The sequence below is a fragment of the Equus quagga genome, chromosome 18 (assembly GCF_021613505.1).
Source record: "Equus quagga isolate Etosha38 chromosome 18, UCLA_HA_Equagga_1.0, whole genome shotgun sequence".
Taxonomy (NCBI): domain Eukaryota; kingdom Metazoa; phylum Chordata; class Mammalia; order Perissodactyla; family Equidae; genus Equus; species Equus quagga.
The window spans coordinates 4278816-4295361 of NC_060284.1; the positions used below are offsets into that span (position 1 = coordinate 4278816).

Genomic DNA, 16546 nt, shown 5'->3' on the forward strand with positions numbered 1-16546 from the left:
AAATAAGAATGCTTAAATTTTCTCTGTTTCTAAAGTTAGCTATGTCTCTTTAACTGATTTTTTTCTAAGAAGTTTTTAATTATGGGTCTAGGTTATATTCCATTGATTTATGTTTTTATCTTTATTATTGCCTTCCTCGTGCTTTCTTTCAGTTCACTTTGTTGTTTTTCTCTAGCCATTTGAGTTGAAAATTTAATTCATTTATATTCACTCTATCCGTTTATATTCCTTCTATATTTAAGGCTGTGAATGATATTCTATCATTTATATTCCTTCTATATTTAAGGCTGTGAATTTTCCTCTGAGTATTGTCATAATAATATCACACAAATTCTGAAATGCAACGTTTTTCATTATAATACTTTTCAAATTTCTCCAATTTTGTTTTGTATATTCTATTTCACACAAAGGCTGTTTAATAGTTTTTCTTTCAAATTGCTATGTGGAAGAGCTTTTGGTTTTTTAATTTTGGTATTAATTTCTAGTATTACTGCATTATGGTCAAACAATTTTTTTGTATTATTTCTACTTTATGGAACTTCTGAAGATTTTGTTCAAGTTTTGTGACTTTCTATGAATGCTTGCAAAGATGTATTCTCTATGATTGCACATCCTCATTTAAGTTATGGAAAACTATCTAAGAGTTCAGTTATTAAATTCATTATGATTGTACAAGAAAAATGAGATCGTTAATTAGGATTACACTGTGATATATTAACACAAGATTATCTAATAACTTTTTAGATCTCCTAGAAATCTAGTTTGGCTAATCACGTTTGTCTGTTAGAAGTCTATACTTCTCAAACTCCTACGATGGGTTGTCCCAGTTGACTAAAGCTGGAAAGAGAAAGAAAATTTCATATTTTACAATTACCCTGAAGCGTTTTTCTCTTTTTATTATCACCACTTATTCCTTGTATTTTTTTCTGGAGTCAAAAAGACAGAGTTCGAAGAGAGATGTGAGGGTTTTTTCTCACATTTTAGAAATCAGAAATGATATGTGCTTAGTAAAGAAAAAGGGATGGAGTATAAATGAGTAGTGTAGCTATTGCTGATAGTTTGGTGTTACTCTTCCAATTTCCTTCTGTCTGTGGATACATCCCTCTTACATAGAGTTATAATAGTATTTCTTATGGATTTATAGCTTCTTTTTTTGTTGGCATTGTAGGATAAGAATTTCTCTCCATTAATATAGCTTCTTCCTAAATATTGTTTTTAGTGGCTTCATAGTTGTCCATCATGTGGACATATCAATTATTCTTCTATAATTGAATTTTTAGCTTTTTTGCTAAATTTGTTTTTTTGAAAATCTGTTTTTCTGATTTTAAAAAGAATACAATTTGATATATAATATTCACACAGTATAGAAAAATATACACTGATGCCTTTAATTCTTTCACCTAGGGGGTGACCTCTTCATATTTTGGTGCCCAGTTTTCTAGGTCTCTCTCTACTTATCAGAAATACAATCATAGTTTACTAATCTATGACCTGTTTTTTTGAAAACTCAACAGTACTATTAACAACAACAATGACAAAAACACTCCAATATTATTTTATGCCAAAGAAGGTCCTTGCATAAGACAAGAATTTTGTTTTAGGAAAATTCCCAAACATATGTAATGGTAGAGAGAAGGAATGGTTCAGTGCATTCCACGTGACCATCATCCACCTTCAACACTTATCAGCTCTTCGCCAGTCCTGTTTCATCTGTATCCTCACCCACTTCCCCACTCTCAGACTATTTTCAAGTGAATCTCAGGTCCAACGATGACTTGCAACTTCATAAAGTAGTGTGCATTTTTCAACGTCCTTCACAGTCTGGTCCTAACTTTCCCGCTGCATCTCTTGCCACATCCCCATGAGCCCTAAACTCCAGCTATTTCAAACTAAGATATGACCACATTATTCTTCAAACGTGCCTTGCTCTTTGGGGCCTCTAGGTCTTTGTTTATGCTATTCCATCTTCCTGGAATGTTTCTTCTTCTCTTCCCTGTTTGTCAAACCTGTCTCTGCCTTTCCCCGTCCCGCCCACATCACCTTCTCCATGCAGGCTGCCCTCACTCCTCCTATGGGTGTTGCTGTAGCACTCTGTACTGCTTTCACTTTCGCCCATATAACACGGCACAGTCTGAGTGAGTACTCTGGCAGCATGGGGACCAGCCTGCCACAGTTGCTGATATAAGGTAAAGCTTGGTAAACAGAGTCCATTGAAAATTTTGAGAAGTATGCTTTAAATTGATTTAAATCTATAATGGTATTAAAAGAAAATGTAAAGGACAGTTTTATAATACTGAATTTAAAAGTCATTAATAATTAAAACATTCATAAAATAAAAGATCAACAGCCTTGACTACATAAAGACTTAAATTTTATGTCCGGGGTAATACTTTAAAGAGTTAAAAGGAAACTGACTGACTTGGAGGAAAATTTCACACTATATATCACAGAGAGAAGATTGGTATCCATAATGTGTAAAGAGCTCCTACAAATCAATAAGAGAAAGTCAACAGAACAATGGGTAAAAGATATGAACAGAGACCAACAATTCATAAAAGAAATACAAATGGTAAACAAACACATGAAAAGTTGTTAAACTTCTCAATTAGGGAAATAAAAAGTACAATGAAAAACATTTTTAATTATCAAACTCTCAAAAATTAAAAATACTAACTATGTTCAGGATTATGAGGTTATAGTGTAAATGAAAACTTATATACTGTCACAGGATATAAAAAAACTGATAGAGTCATTTTGGAGGGCAAATTGCCAGTATGTATCAAAATTAAAAATTCACATGTTCTTTGATTCTATATTCTATTCATTTAAGGAATCCTTCCTACAGGAATATGGATGTGCACAAAGTTACGTACGTAAGGATATCCACAGAAGTCTTGGCCAAAACAGCAAAAACTGGAAACAATCTAAATATCTTACAGTAAGGATATGGCTAAATAATAAATAATAGTCTATCTATATATGGAATACTATGCATTGGAAATTTTTTCAGATATATCGTCAATGAAAAATATGAACAATATGTAAATCATGATACCATTTATGTAAAAAATATTGTGTGTGTGTGTGGTCGATAATAAGTCCATGACTCGTGTACAAGCAATAGAACTTCCCCTATTTTTTCTATAATGTAGTCTAATTTCTGTTTTGAGTTTCTACCATATCGACCTCATAGATATGCTCTCAGTGAATTTGAAGCTTCTCATTCCTCTTCTCCAGGGCTGCATCTGAGTTCCAGGGAACTGGGAGATGGGGATGGCAGTCAGTCCATCTGATACTTGAGGTCGTCAACACTGGCATCTGCCAAGACATCCATCTTCCCGGCTGTCTCTTGGTCATTGGTTCACACAGGTGTTCCTGTCCTGTCAGCCCAGGGGTTCTCCCTGCTTCCTCTCCACCCTGCCGGTGTGCTCAGAACTTATTCTTCAGGCCCAGGAAGAGACTCACAACCACCTCTGTTTGTTGCTTCTCTTGCTTCCCTCACTGTGGCAAAGCACAAAAGAGCCAAGCTGATGAGTTGCAGAGTTGTGGCAAGGGTGGAATTTGGTGAATATTTCTATATACTTTCTTGTGATATTTTTACTCATATTTTATTTATATATGGAAATGTAGAAGAGAGGTCTGGAAAGGTACATGTTGAACAGTTAACTGTGGCTGCCTCTGGGGAAGGCATGAGAAGTGAGGAGCTACAATCTTGCTGTGTGCCTGGAAGGAGACAGAACCTGACATTTGGAAACCCCATTAATGACTGCACACGTTCCACGCTCTAAGTTCTGTAGAAGCGACACACACAGGGGTACGCATCTTTCCCCTCCTGGCTTGCTGATTCTTTACAAGGAGGCTGGGTGTTGCCTCTCTTTCATCTCCTCCTGACTGGAGATATGGTTAATAAGTGATGGATTCATCAAATGAGTTTCTGACCTACGTTTATGTTCAGTTGGGATCTTCAGTGGACCCCCAAACCCTACTTTATCTCTATTGTTTCAGACTCATCCTGCGTTGAATTTTGGTTTTGTCACCAAAGCTCTTAAGGAGGTATAAACTGATACATTTTCTCCTTCACCGTGGTTTTGGTTCAAGTCTAACTGGGGAGACCTCAGATGGAGGAAGGGGGAAGTGAAGGGTCAGGATACAGTAGAACACGCAGTCCCAGGACAAGACGCCTGCCAAGATCAGTGGAAGGGGAAGCAGATCCGTGGGTTTGGAGGAAGAAACACCTGTTTCTTTGTGTACAGGCCTCTGTTCTTGGCCTGTGATGCTTCAGTGACTTAGATGGAAGTAAAACTATATTGATTATGTTCACAGCTGGGAGGAGTCACTGGATAAAAGACAAGATTTCAAAGACCTTGAGTCTAGGTCAAAACAACAAAATGCAACTCAATGGAAATGAATGCCAAGTCCTACATTTAGGTTTTAAAAATTCAGTTGCAGAAGTACAGAATGGGAGAACGTGGCTTGATAACAATTATTATGAAAAAAATTCTGAGATTTTATATGACTCTACAATAGCCCAACCTAATGTTAAAAAATTCCCCACCACCCAAAAAACAACGGAGAGAATCTTAGCACCTATAATAGAACTGGATCATTGTGTTCAGATTAATGGAAGTCATCGTATCATTGTACTCAGCACTGGAAATATTTCCAGATATACTGTTAATGAAAAATTTGAACAATATGTAGACTATGATACCATTTGTGTAAAAAAGTTTGTGTATGTGTGTGGAGTATATATGGACTGAGTCTTACATTTAAGTTTTAAAATTCAGTTGCAGAAATAAAACCTTCATAAATGATTTTTAAAATGAATTTTAAAAATGTTAAAAAAATTTTTAGGGGAATCCCTCCTCATGGCCATGTAGCCTGGTAGACATTGAATATACAGTATTTGGGCAACACCTGAAGTACTCGGGAAGGTTCTGGGTTCTACTTTTTTAGAAAGATATTGTGAAAGAAGAAAATAGTCAGGAGAGTGACAAGAAAAGGAGAAGGAGAGTGTAAAGGTGAAGGCCCGGGGCAGGTGGGGGCAGGGGACCAGAGTGCACACTCTGCAGATATTGAAGAGCAAAAAGGAGCAGCCCAGGCAGAACCAAGACCAGTGACTAAATGCTATAAAGAAGATAGATCTGTGATAATGCCAGGAAGGCCTATAACAGTTAGTACTGTCCCATAATGGATGAGGCTGAGTGCCCTTCCTACTGTGTTCCCTGCCAACTGGGATGATGACGATGATGTGAAAATATTGGGTACCATTTATTGAGTCTTTACTAAGTGTTCTTTACACATTATCGCGTTTATTTCTCACAATAGTGCTGTGAAACTCAGAGAGGTTAAGTAACTTGCCTGAGGTTTGAGCATCCACCCAAAACCCGCAAAAGAAGGGATAGTCCAGTATGTCCATATTTCAAACCTTTGTTGCTCTAGTCATCTAAGACTTTTTAGCAAAAGGATAATTCAGCCTATTTCAGTGACGAGCATAGAGTCTGACAACAGTAGATGTTCAGTGTACATTAGTTGAATGAGAAAGAATAATCTATGGATGGGAATGAAGCATAGTGTAATAAGAATGGGCTTTGGAATAAAATGCACCCAGGGCTCTGCCATGGTCATAGGTCTTAGATGAGCCCCAGAGGCATGAAGCATGTGTCTAGAGCAGTGCTGTCCAACAGAACTTTCTGCAACAATAGACACGTTCTTTACCTGTGCTGTCCAGGACAGTAGCCACTGGCCACATGTGGCTACTGAGCACTGGAAATGTGGCTAGTGCAACTGAGGAATCCATCTGTTAATCATTTAACTTAATTTTGGTAATTAAACTTAAATAGCCACTTGTGTCTACTGGATCCTGCATTGGACAATGTAGCTCTAGAAGCTTTGATTTCCCTTGCATTTTCTGCACTTGCCTGCAGGAAGGGTGCGAGCCTTGCTAACTGTGTGAGCAGGGCATCTGAGGGGAACGATTGTGCTGGGGGAACGATTGTGCTGACAGTGTGATGTCATCAGCTCACTCTAGGCTCATCTGGGAGGTATAACAGGCTGTGAGGGATCATAAGCAGCATCAGCAAAAGTCACTTCCCAGGGCAGCAAGAACTTTGAACCCATTGGTAGGATGCAGGGGTGGCTCCGAAGCACATCCCCCAAGGGGAATTGCTAACCTCCGAGGGAGGAACTCATGGCTGAGGGGCTGTGTGCACGGCTAATGGGACAGGACCACCTCCCTATCACCCAGTGGTCATGGCTCCCCAAGTTCATACATCACCACCAAGTTTGTGTAGAGAAGACAAAGACCAAGAAGGCTTATGGAATTTTAGGGGGCTTTATTGACCTCTTAGTACGTGCCATAGGTTTGCGCAACCCTGTCCATAAGAGGAGTCCCAAATGCATTATCTTTCCTGCTTCTCTTGTGCCACCTTTTGCATTCCTCACCATCCTTCAGCCATCCAGGGCTCCTCTGTGCCGGCCGAGAGTGCCCCGAGGCCCGGTAGACCTTTGTGATGAGGAGTACGACCTCTGGAGCGAGATCGCTGGAGTCCAAAGCCTTCCTAGGCCGTTTATTAGCAACTTATGAACATTTCTCTGCCTCAGTTTTTTCATTTGTAAAATGAAAATAATAATAGTACTTACCTCATAGAGTTTCTGGAAGGATTAAACACATTCATGTCTGTGAAGGTCTTAGATCCCTACTGGACACATGGAAGGTGTAAGTGTTGGTTATTAGTAGGAGTAAATAGTACTCCTCCTACATTGGGATTTGTCTCCTGTACCTTGAATATTTTTCTCCTGGACACTCCAGGTCATCCTGCAGGTCTCAAAGTCAATGTCATTTTCTCAAGAGACTTTCCTTCTCAGTGAGTTTAGTCATCCCCCTTCATGTGCTTTCACAGTGCCGGTATGCTGGGCTTTCCCTTCCTAACACCTATTCCACTTGCAGGATTATGTCTTTGAGAGATTGGTGGTTTAATGTCTTTCTCTTCCATTGGACTACAAGCTCCATGAGTAGAAGAACCATAGTTGTTAAGAGTCCTGTCCCAAGCGTCTAGGGCAGAATCTGTTCAAGGTCATTGTTGAATGAAGAATTCATGGAGGCATGTCAGTATCACAGGAGAAGGCGACCCCCTATTCCAAGCCGAGCTCCCAGAAGCAAGCTCTCTCAAATGTTCATCTTGTCAAGCCCTTCTCCACTCTGCAGCACCTTTCACTGTATCCCCCTGGTTCAGTTCTCTCCATCATCATTAACAACGCACAGTTCACAATAAGAAGCGGAGGTAGTTCTTCATAGAGAGGGAAATGTAAACCAGCATATGTAATTGAGAGAAGTTTGTCCTCAGAGGTGACATCAGATGAGCCTAGTTGCTTTCTGTGGCCCCTTGGGAGATGTCAACATGCAGCTCCAGCCAGTCTTCCCGTGGAATGTCTGTCTGGCGTCATGTCGTCGGGGCACCTCTCCGAGACAGGTAGTTCTCCTCGCAGATGCAGCCTCTCCAGGTGTGGGAGTGAGAGGGTTCTAGCTGCATGGCAAACAACTGCAGACCTCACTGGCTGGACGTGGCAAAGGTGTTTCTTGCTCACATTGCCATCCAACATGATCGACGGAGGACGGGAGGGGTCGGTTTCCGGCAGGCATTCAAGGACCGGGCTGCCTCCATCAGGCAGCTCCACCCTCCTTCAGGACTTTGAAGTCAGCCATTGCATCGCCTGTCTCCAGCCAGCTGAGGCGCGAAGAAAGAGAACTCGGAGGGTTCTGTGCGAGCTCTCAGAGGCCAGGCCTCCAAGTGTTGTACGTTCCCCATTCCCTTGGCCAGACTCAGTCACGCGGCCCTGACCAAGTGCATGTTAGGCTGGGGGACTAGGCTAGCTGTGTGCCTAGGAGGGAGAGAAATGGTGGATGTTGGTGAGCACCAGCCATCTCTGTCACAAAAGCAAACGAACACCATGATGACAAAGATACGCAGCAAGTAGAGGGGAGGTGAAAACTCCAATTTTAACCATAATTATATCTCAACCAAAAAAAGGAAGTATGTACATATTCCAAGTTTTAAAAGCATGCAGGCTTTCCCTGAGGGAATCACATCATGATTCTAACTATTGCAAAGGTGCCCTCTGGTAGAACAAAGAGGTGAGGGTTCCAGGTCCCGCCTGTGGGGTTGGTTTGAGATGGCCACCGCTGTCCCTCGCAGCTGCGGCGGGGTCCATGGGAGAGCCCACCTTATTTCCAGCTCCCCATCACCGCCCAGTTTAAAGCATCTCTAACAGACTCATCTTTGTCGGTGGGCCTAAAACTTGACAATTAATTTTTCCTACTGTACTATGCAAGTAATATTCACTCATAGGAAGTTTGAAAAAAGAAAAGAAATAGAAAGATATAAAGAAAAACACCATTTGTCACCACACAATTGGGTTGTCCTTTTCATGAAGGTCTCTGACAAGGAGATTAAAGAAAGAAGGAAAGGGACCCCCAAATTACCCTCCCTCAGCCCCGTCAGCCCTTCCCATGGCCCTGTCCTTTTACACCTCGAAAACTTCCCAATGAAGTGTCTGTAGATAACCACTCACCCTGTACTACATTTCCCATCCACCAATGCAACATTCAAATCTGAGCCATGGGGCAAAAATTTCCAGAAAGGTCTCTTGCCCTTTGGTAGATTTTCCAGTCTCTACATAAAACTTCTTCTCTAACAGAAAAGATTTGAATACAAAAACCTTTTGTTACAGCGTGTTCTGTGTCACCTAAAAAGGGAGGGCAAGGATGAGCATAATTTGGACATTTGCTTTATGCCAGACCCTCCCCGATACTTTTTGTGCTTACCCCTCTGAGACAGACGTTAATTTCCCAGGTTTACAGAGGAGACAACCAAGGCACAGAGAGGGTAATAACTTGCCCAGAAGTGATCAATTCCATGCTTTTAATCACCCTTCTCCACTGCCCCTAAGCTCCAGATGTTATGGGGAAGATAGAGAAGGAGGATTTCTGGAAACACTCCTTGGAAGTGGGGGAGGTCTGGGCTCTGTTGGGTGCACATTAAGTTACAGATCAGAAAATATTTCTTGACCATCTCTGGCAGAGGCTGTTTCTTCTCCTAGGTATCCCCTTGATTCAGCTTCTGCCTGGGGACCTCACCCCCTGGACTGATACAGGACCTTCGTCTTCTGCCCTGCCGGCCTAGAGAGGGAGCGACTTGGTGCTGCTGCTGTCTCTGGACCGCCTCATGGTCACCACCCCCCTGCAATAAAGCCTCTTTGTTCCAATATAAAGTGAAGCCAGAATAAGTAAATATGTCTTGAGAACCGCCTCTTTGCCAAGTTTGGTGCTGAGTGCAGAGAACCTGTGATTAATCAGCCAGGTGTCAGGTGCAAAAATGGGGAGCTTAGTCTATGGAAGTAAGACAGATTTTTAAGCACATATTTTCAATACAGTATAGAAAGAGCTATGACAGAGTATGGGTAAGGTCTTGTGGGGATACAAGATCAGGGTCAATTGGCCAAGCAAAGATGCTGGCCGTCTCATCCATTGCTTCCATGACGTTCAGTCCATCTGTTCTCTGGGGGCCAGTGAACCATAAACCGTAGCATCGAGACCTTCAGGATCACTGATTCAATCCCTTCAATTTACACAGGATGCTCAGGCCACATTTTCCTCACTGTTTACTTCCCTCCCTCCTCTGCATCATTCTTCTGGGCCCTATAAAAATGGTAAGAATCTATAGGATAGTAATCCCAACTCTTCATTTACTAGTTGTATAGCTTAGTGTGGGTACTTCACCTTTCTCTGCTCCAGTTTCTTTATTAGCAAATGGAACAGTAATAGCTCCTGTCATTGACCATTGGCTCCCATGTCCCTCAGACGGCAGTTACAGCCCAGCATAGCCTACCAGACTCTCCTCCGTGCTCTGCCCAGCCAGCTCCCACCCTCTCCTCCTACAGCAGCCCTTCTCGCTTGCTATTCCATCCACTGTTGTCTCCTTGCTGTCCTCAGACCTGCCAGGCTCGCTCCCAATGGAGTGCCTTCACTCCAGCTGGCCCTTCTGCCTGGAACATTCTTCTCCTGGGTACCTGCATAGCTGACTTCTTTCTCTTCCTTCGAGCCTTGGCTCACATTTTCTCTCTCAACCAGGTCTGCCATGACCCCCTATTCAGAACTGCAACCCGCCCCTGCTCCTCCCCCAACCAGCATCCCAGGTCCCCTCCCCCGGCTCGACTTTTTCATTTATCCATAGCACCTGTATCTTCTGTCAAACTTCAAAGCTTACTTATTTGTTTTACCTATTATTTACTGTCTGTCTCACCCATGCCCAATAGAATGTGAGTTCCAGGAGAACAGGCATCTTTATCTGATTCATTCTTCATGAATCCCAAGAGCCTACAATAATATCTGACACACAGTAGGTAGTTAGTTGATGCTCATGGAGTGCTGTCAATAAATAAATCATGTAAGCTATTAGCACGGTGCCCAGCCTGGAGTACAATCAAAACAATAGCTCACACTTACTCATCGCCAGGTGCTGTTCTGCGTGTTTACGCATAGCAACTCGCTCAGTCCTCACAACAGCCCTGGGAAGTGGGCGCTCGTTATGCCCATTTACAGATGAGAAACTGAGGCACAGAGCTGTGAATGCAGCTTTCTAATGTCCCTCTGCCAGTAAATGGTGGAGTCAGGATGGTGTGGCACCGGTCTGGGCTTTTAACAGCTGTGCAATACTGCCTCTCTCAATAACATCTTTTATATTTTTAGGTCAATTTAAAAATGAATCAGCATTTTTGAAGGCCTGAATTAGTACTATAACGAGGTACATTATAATAACATCATAACGCATGAGGTAGGCACACAAACTCCAGTCTGGACTTTGCTTCTTTTCATCTTCCCACCTCACCCTATCTTCCCACCTGACACCTGCCATGACAAGCCTGCATCGCAAGCCATGAGTGGATTCAATCCACCCACATCACCCCCACCAGCTAGCACAAGGCACAAATTTTGCAGAAAGTGAGGTCTAGGGGTTTGTTCTCTTTAAAGTTCCGAGATCTTAAAAGTCAGTGCATCATTTACTCATAAAACATTTGCAAAGTAGTTCATTGGATTTTTATCAACAGAATACGTTCACATGTGCTTTCACGGAATCTCCCTGCTTTCCAGAGGAATTGGAATCACCCTGCTGTGCACAGGGTAAGGCAAGTATTATTATCCCCAATTTACAGATAAGGAGACTGAGGCTCAGAGGGATTAAGTGACTCTGTGCAGGGACATTACAATGGCAAGTGAACGAGACTCAGTCCGGGTCTTTGATGCCATGCGGGGTGCTCCATTCGCATCCCTCAGTCGGGGAGACACAAGGTCTAGTGAGGTTCACTTTCCGTAGGTGCTCAGCAAAGTTTCTGTGGTTTTAACCTGTGATATTCTGATCTTTCCTTTGAATGAGTGCCCCCTATCTGGGTCTGTTTTCCCATTTAGTAGGCCTCTTGCAGAACCCCAATTTCCTCAGGGCGAGGAGTGTTCACTCAACACAATCCTTCTAATCTCTAATTATGAGACTCTGGGCAAAGCCCTGCCTGCTGCTGGTCGAGGTTGTTCTCCAGCTGGTAGGGGCCTGTGCTAGCCCATCCCTGAAGGTGACCTCCGATTATTCTGCCCTCCTCGTGGGTGCACGCCACTCCTCTCTTGAACATTGGAGCCTGTGACTGATTCAACCCACAGAATGTGCAGGAAGAACTTTCTAGGGACTTTTGAGCCCAGGCTTTAAGAAGCCTCTGATTCAGCTTCCTCCCTGTTGAAACCCAGCTGCCATGCTGTGAGGAAGTCCAAGCAGCCTTGTGGAGAGGAATCAAGGTTCTCAGCTGAGCTCCTAGCTATGGCCAGCACATCCTGTTAGCTGTGGGAGTGAGCCATCCCAGAAGTGTATCTTCAACCCTGAGCAACCCCAGCTGACATCATCTGGAGCAGAAAGGAATGTCCCCTGTGAGTCCTGCCTACACCGCAAAATCATTAACCAATAAATGACTGCTGCTGTTCTAAGTCATTAAGTTTGGGGGTGTTTTATTGTGTAGCAATAGATATTCGAAACAATCTCTTAGAAGCCCTGAAAACATTTTGCATCAGCAGTTTCTCCTCCTCTCACACCAGGTACCACTGCTGAACAGGTCGTGGTTGGGAGGCTTTCTGAGGAATTGCTCTTTAAACTTTGATTATATCATAATCTTGTAAACTTGGAGAACTTCAGATTGAAAAATCAGTTTAAAGTGGAGACTGCCCTTAACTGTTTTCTGCACTAATAATAGCCCAATCGGCATTGCTATTGGGGTAACGTGAAACCACACCATTAGTTCCGATGGTTCCAAAGGCACTCGAGACGCCTTCAGGTTATGCAGTTTGGTTTACATTCTGGAACTCTCTGTAAGGGAGGGTAGGTACAGGACCCCTCAGGGATAATAGAAGAGAGACACAGAATTAAGTCATGAAGTTTGAAGGATGTGACCTTCACCAAACATCAAAATCCTTTCCATTTCTCTCTCTTTAAACACCCACACACACACATTTTATTTATTCACTGCAAAAGAAGATGCCATTCTTCTTCATCTGTCATTGTCTCTAAATGGACAGAGTATTAGAATAAACTACCATTTATTGAGCTTATTAGATACTGTACATATAAGAGGAAAACTTATCATCACCCTGTGAGGTAGGTGCTGTTTACTATCTCCATTTTACTGACAGGAAAACTGACACTTGGAGCAGTTGGAAAAGTTGGGTAAGGTCACACACTTAGTAAGTGGCACAGCCAGAATTCACACAGCTCTGCCTAGCTGGACACCCTAAGTACTTTCTGTTAGAGCTCTCTCACACACACACACACACACGCACCCACGCATGCACACACCCAGGAAAATCTTGTATCCCGTTGATTTTGAGGACTGTCATTTTCATATTTCTGGACTTAGCTTTGTAAACACAATGACATGAATGGAATTCAAGGGTTTTTTCTCCCTTTGTTTTTCTCCTATGCTCAGTAAGCCAGATGTACAAGTGAGTGGGCTTCTTTTGCATTTTTGACATTTCAAAAGAAATTCCAAGTTGCTAATGCTCATGAATGTGCCTCAGGGCCCTGGGGTGTTTCTGCTCAGGTGGAAGATCTTCTCCCAGGCCGCATTCTTTCCCCATGGTCTCCACAGACTGCAGAGAAGTCTCCCCACTGGATCTGCCTGGAGCAAGTTCTGAGCGTGGGAGCCAGAGCCTTCTGGCCTCGTTTCAGCTCCGGGCTGGAGGAGTGCCATGAAATCACATGATGTTTGGACTAAAAGGGCAAGTCCAAGAATGTCTCTCTCAGCCTGCCCTGACCAGTGAGGTCTAAGCAGTGAGCCAGTGGGCCCCTCGAGGAGCTATTTTGATCCACTGGATGTGCAAGGACAATGGAAGAAAAGGTGAGTCTCTACGCCAGGCCCACTGGGGCTACTGACACTTAGCAGTATTCCAAAACCAGCTAGCGAGAGCCAGGACATCTGGAAAGGATGGTGGCAGACTCTAGAATGAAACTTCTAGGTCATTTGGTGAAATCCCCTCCATTAATGGGAGTGGTGGTGGTGACTAAAATAGTCAGCAAAGAGCAGAAGGGACTTAACCAATATTTCACAGATGGTTTGGGCAACCAGGACTAGATTTCAGGTGTCCTTTTTCCAAGGGCAGGTAAGAAGGAAAGAGGAAGAGAGGACAACCCTTGTTTAGGGTATCAGATGGTGGCACGTGGCCGCCATTCCTGAGTAGCTTTGTTAATTAGATCACTTCTTCTAAGGGCTTATTTCTTCAGACTTTCTTCTGGATGCCATGGAGAGTGAAGGTTGGTGTACAAGAAAACTCAGCGTATTGCTGACAGAGAGAGAGAGAGAGAGAATACCTCTTGATTTCCACCCTCATCCCACTCTCTCCCACTTCCTTTCTTCGTTTGATATTTCTGTCTTCCTATTCTTCTGGATTAGAGAAAGAATAAAACAGAACATCTGGGTTGTATCCAGGTTTTGGCTACTGCAAATAAAGCTGCTATGAACATCCGTGTATAGTTTTTGTGTGAACATAAATTTTCATTTTTTTGTGGGATAAGTACCCAAGAGTCTAATTACTGGGTCTTACGGTAGTTGAGTATTTAACTCTCTAAGAAACTGCCAGACTCTTTTCCACAGTGGCTGTGTCTTTTACATGCCTACCAGCAATGAATGAGAGATCCAGTCTTTCCCTCTGCATCCTTGCCAGCATTTGGTATTTTCACTATTTTTCATTTTAGCCGTTTCATTTTAGTCATGTAGGGATATCTCATTGTAGCTTTAAGTTGTATTTCTTCATGGCTAATGATGCTGAATATCTTTTCATGTGGTTATTTGCTATCTATCTGTATATCATTTTTAGTGAAATAGTTCATGTCTTTCGCACATTTTCTAATTGGATTGCTTGTTTTTTTAACGTTGAGTTTTGAGATGTTAAACATTTGTGGATATGTAGTTCGTTGCATAAGTGTTTGTGCCCAGTCTGTAGCCTGTCCTTTCAGCTTCTTAGCAGGGTCTTTCACAGAGCAAAAGTATTTGATTGTGATAAGGTCCAACTTATCAGTTTTTCCACTCAAGGATCATGTTTTTGGTGACAAGTCTAAAAACTCTTTGCATAGCTCCAGATCCTAGAAGATTTCATCCTATTCTTTTTCCTAAAAGTTTTCTAGTTTTACACTTTACATTTAATTTCTGCAATCCATTTTGACCTGACTTTTATATAAGGTGTGGATCGAGGCTTGCTTTTTTTTGTCAATGGATGTCCAATTATTCTAGCATCATTTGTTGAAAAAGCTATCTTTCCTCCATTGGATTGCTTTTACACCTTTGTCAAAATCAGTTGGGCAAGTTGATGTGGGTCTGTCTCTGGTTCTTTATTCTGTCTCATTGATCTACGGTCTAGCCCTCTGCCAATACCACACTATTTTGATGATTACAGCTTTATAATACACCTTAATATCAGGTAGAGGATTCCTTCCACATTATTTTCTTTTTTTATGGAACTTAAATGTTTTTTATCTTTTTACATGGGGATAAATTTCAAACTTACAGAAAAGTTGCAAGAACAAGGAGAGTACACAACATGCCCATATGCTCTTTCTCCAGATTCACCTACCATTACATTTTGCTGCATTTGGTTTATCATTTGCTCCCCGCTAAACACACATACACAGACACACATATGTGAAACTTCTTTCTAAACCATTTGAAAGTAAGTTAAACTCATCATGACTTTTATTCCTAATTAGTGTGGATTTTTGAAAAATACGAATATTTTCTTACATAACCACTGTGTAGTCAACTCCAGTAAATTTATCATTGATAAACACTTATCTAATCTACAATCTATATTTCATTTTTTTTTTGAAAATTGACCCACTAATGTCCTTTAGAGTCTTTTTTAAAAACTCCCACTCAGGGTCCAGGCTAGACTCAGGTATTAGTTGCCGTGTCTCGAGTCTCCTTCAATCCAGAACATGGTCACAGCTTTTCTTCATCTGCTATGACACTGACACTTTGAACAATACCGCACCAGCCCCTCTTTAATAGTAAAGTCCTCATTTGGGGTTTATCTTACATTTCCCCCCGATTAGATTCAGGTTGTGCATTCTCCGCCAGAATATCACAAAGATGTCACATCTTTCTCCGTGGAGCACATCTGCGGGAACTCGATTTTCCTCTGCCTCCACTGTTGATTTTAATTTTGATCGCCTGGTGAAGCTCCTGTATGATATTCGATAATGTTTGGGCCTACAAAAACGGCAATTTCATGATTCAACTTAACATATAAGCTTTATTAAGGTTTTATATGTGTAACCTGACCTCTCTGATGCTGTTTCCCCCGTCTGTTAAGCATGGATGTTAATAATTTCTCTCCCATGAGTATCACTGGGAGAGGAAAAATAAGGTAATGTGTGTAAAATCCGGCCCACGGAAGGCACTCCATAAATATTAGCCATTCTTAACGGCAGCCAGGCAGCGTAAAAGGATCTTGGTTTTGACCTTCTTCCCAGACTCTCCCAGTTATAACCAAAATCTCGACAGAGACAAAGTGGCAGGAGCGGGCGCAGCCTCACCTCGGCCATTTCAGTTTCCTCATCTGGAAAATGGGAAGATGCCTCCCACAGCACGGGGCTGCCGTGAGGTTGGATGGCACGTGTGTGAAAGCGCCTGGACGCAGAACAGGTTCTCGAAAAATCATGCATGGTCCATAATCTGTTGTATGAGGAAGACAGGACTATCTGTCACACTTAAAAGAATTCTACCTCTGAGGCAGTAGCAAGGTATGAAAAAGAGAGTGAGAGCTCAGGCCTGGGGAACCGCCACCGTTTAGCCGCTGTGTGATCTCTGAGCAAACCCTTCGCCTGTCGGAGCTTCACCTGCACGATCTGTGTCTGGGGGTAAAACCAGCGCACGTCCCGCGGCGCTCGCGTGCCCCGGCGGCACCTCGCCGCGCCCGGCATCCCTCGGCCTCTCCGGAGCGCGGAGGCACCGGCGCGGCCCC

The 16546-nt window shown here is 42.6% G+C and overlaps 1 protein-coding gene across 1 annotated transcript in view; it reads left to right on the forward strand.

The window, feature by feature from the left end:
- The first annotated feature begins 13360 nt into the window (after positions 1-13360).
- DNAJC6 (DnaJ heat shock protein family (Hsp40) member C6) overlaps positions 13361-16546 on the forward strand; it is a 134125-nt gene continuing 130939 nt past the window's right edge. Inside the window, exon 1 of the mRNA XM_046645794.1 lies at positions 13361-13428. Coding sequence (XP_046501750.1) covers positions 13404-13428 — 25 coding nt within the window. The 5' untranslated portion in view covers positions 13361-13403. The remainder of the gene's footprint in view (positions 13429-16546) is intronic.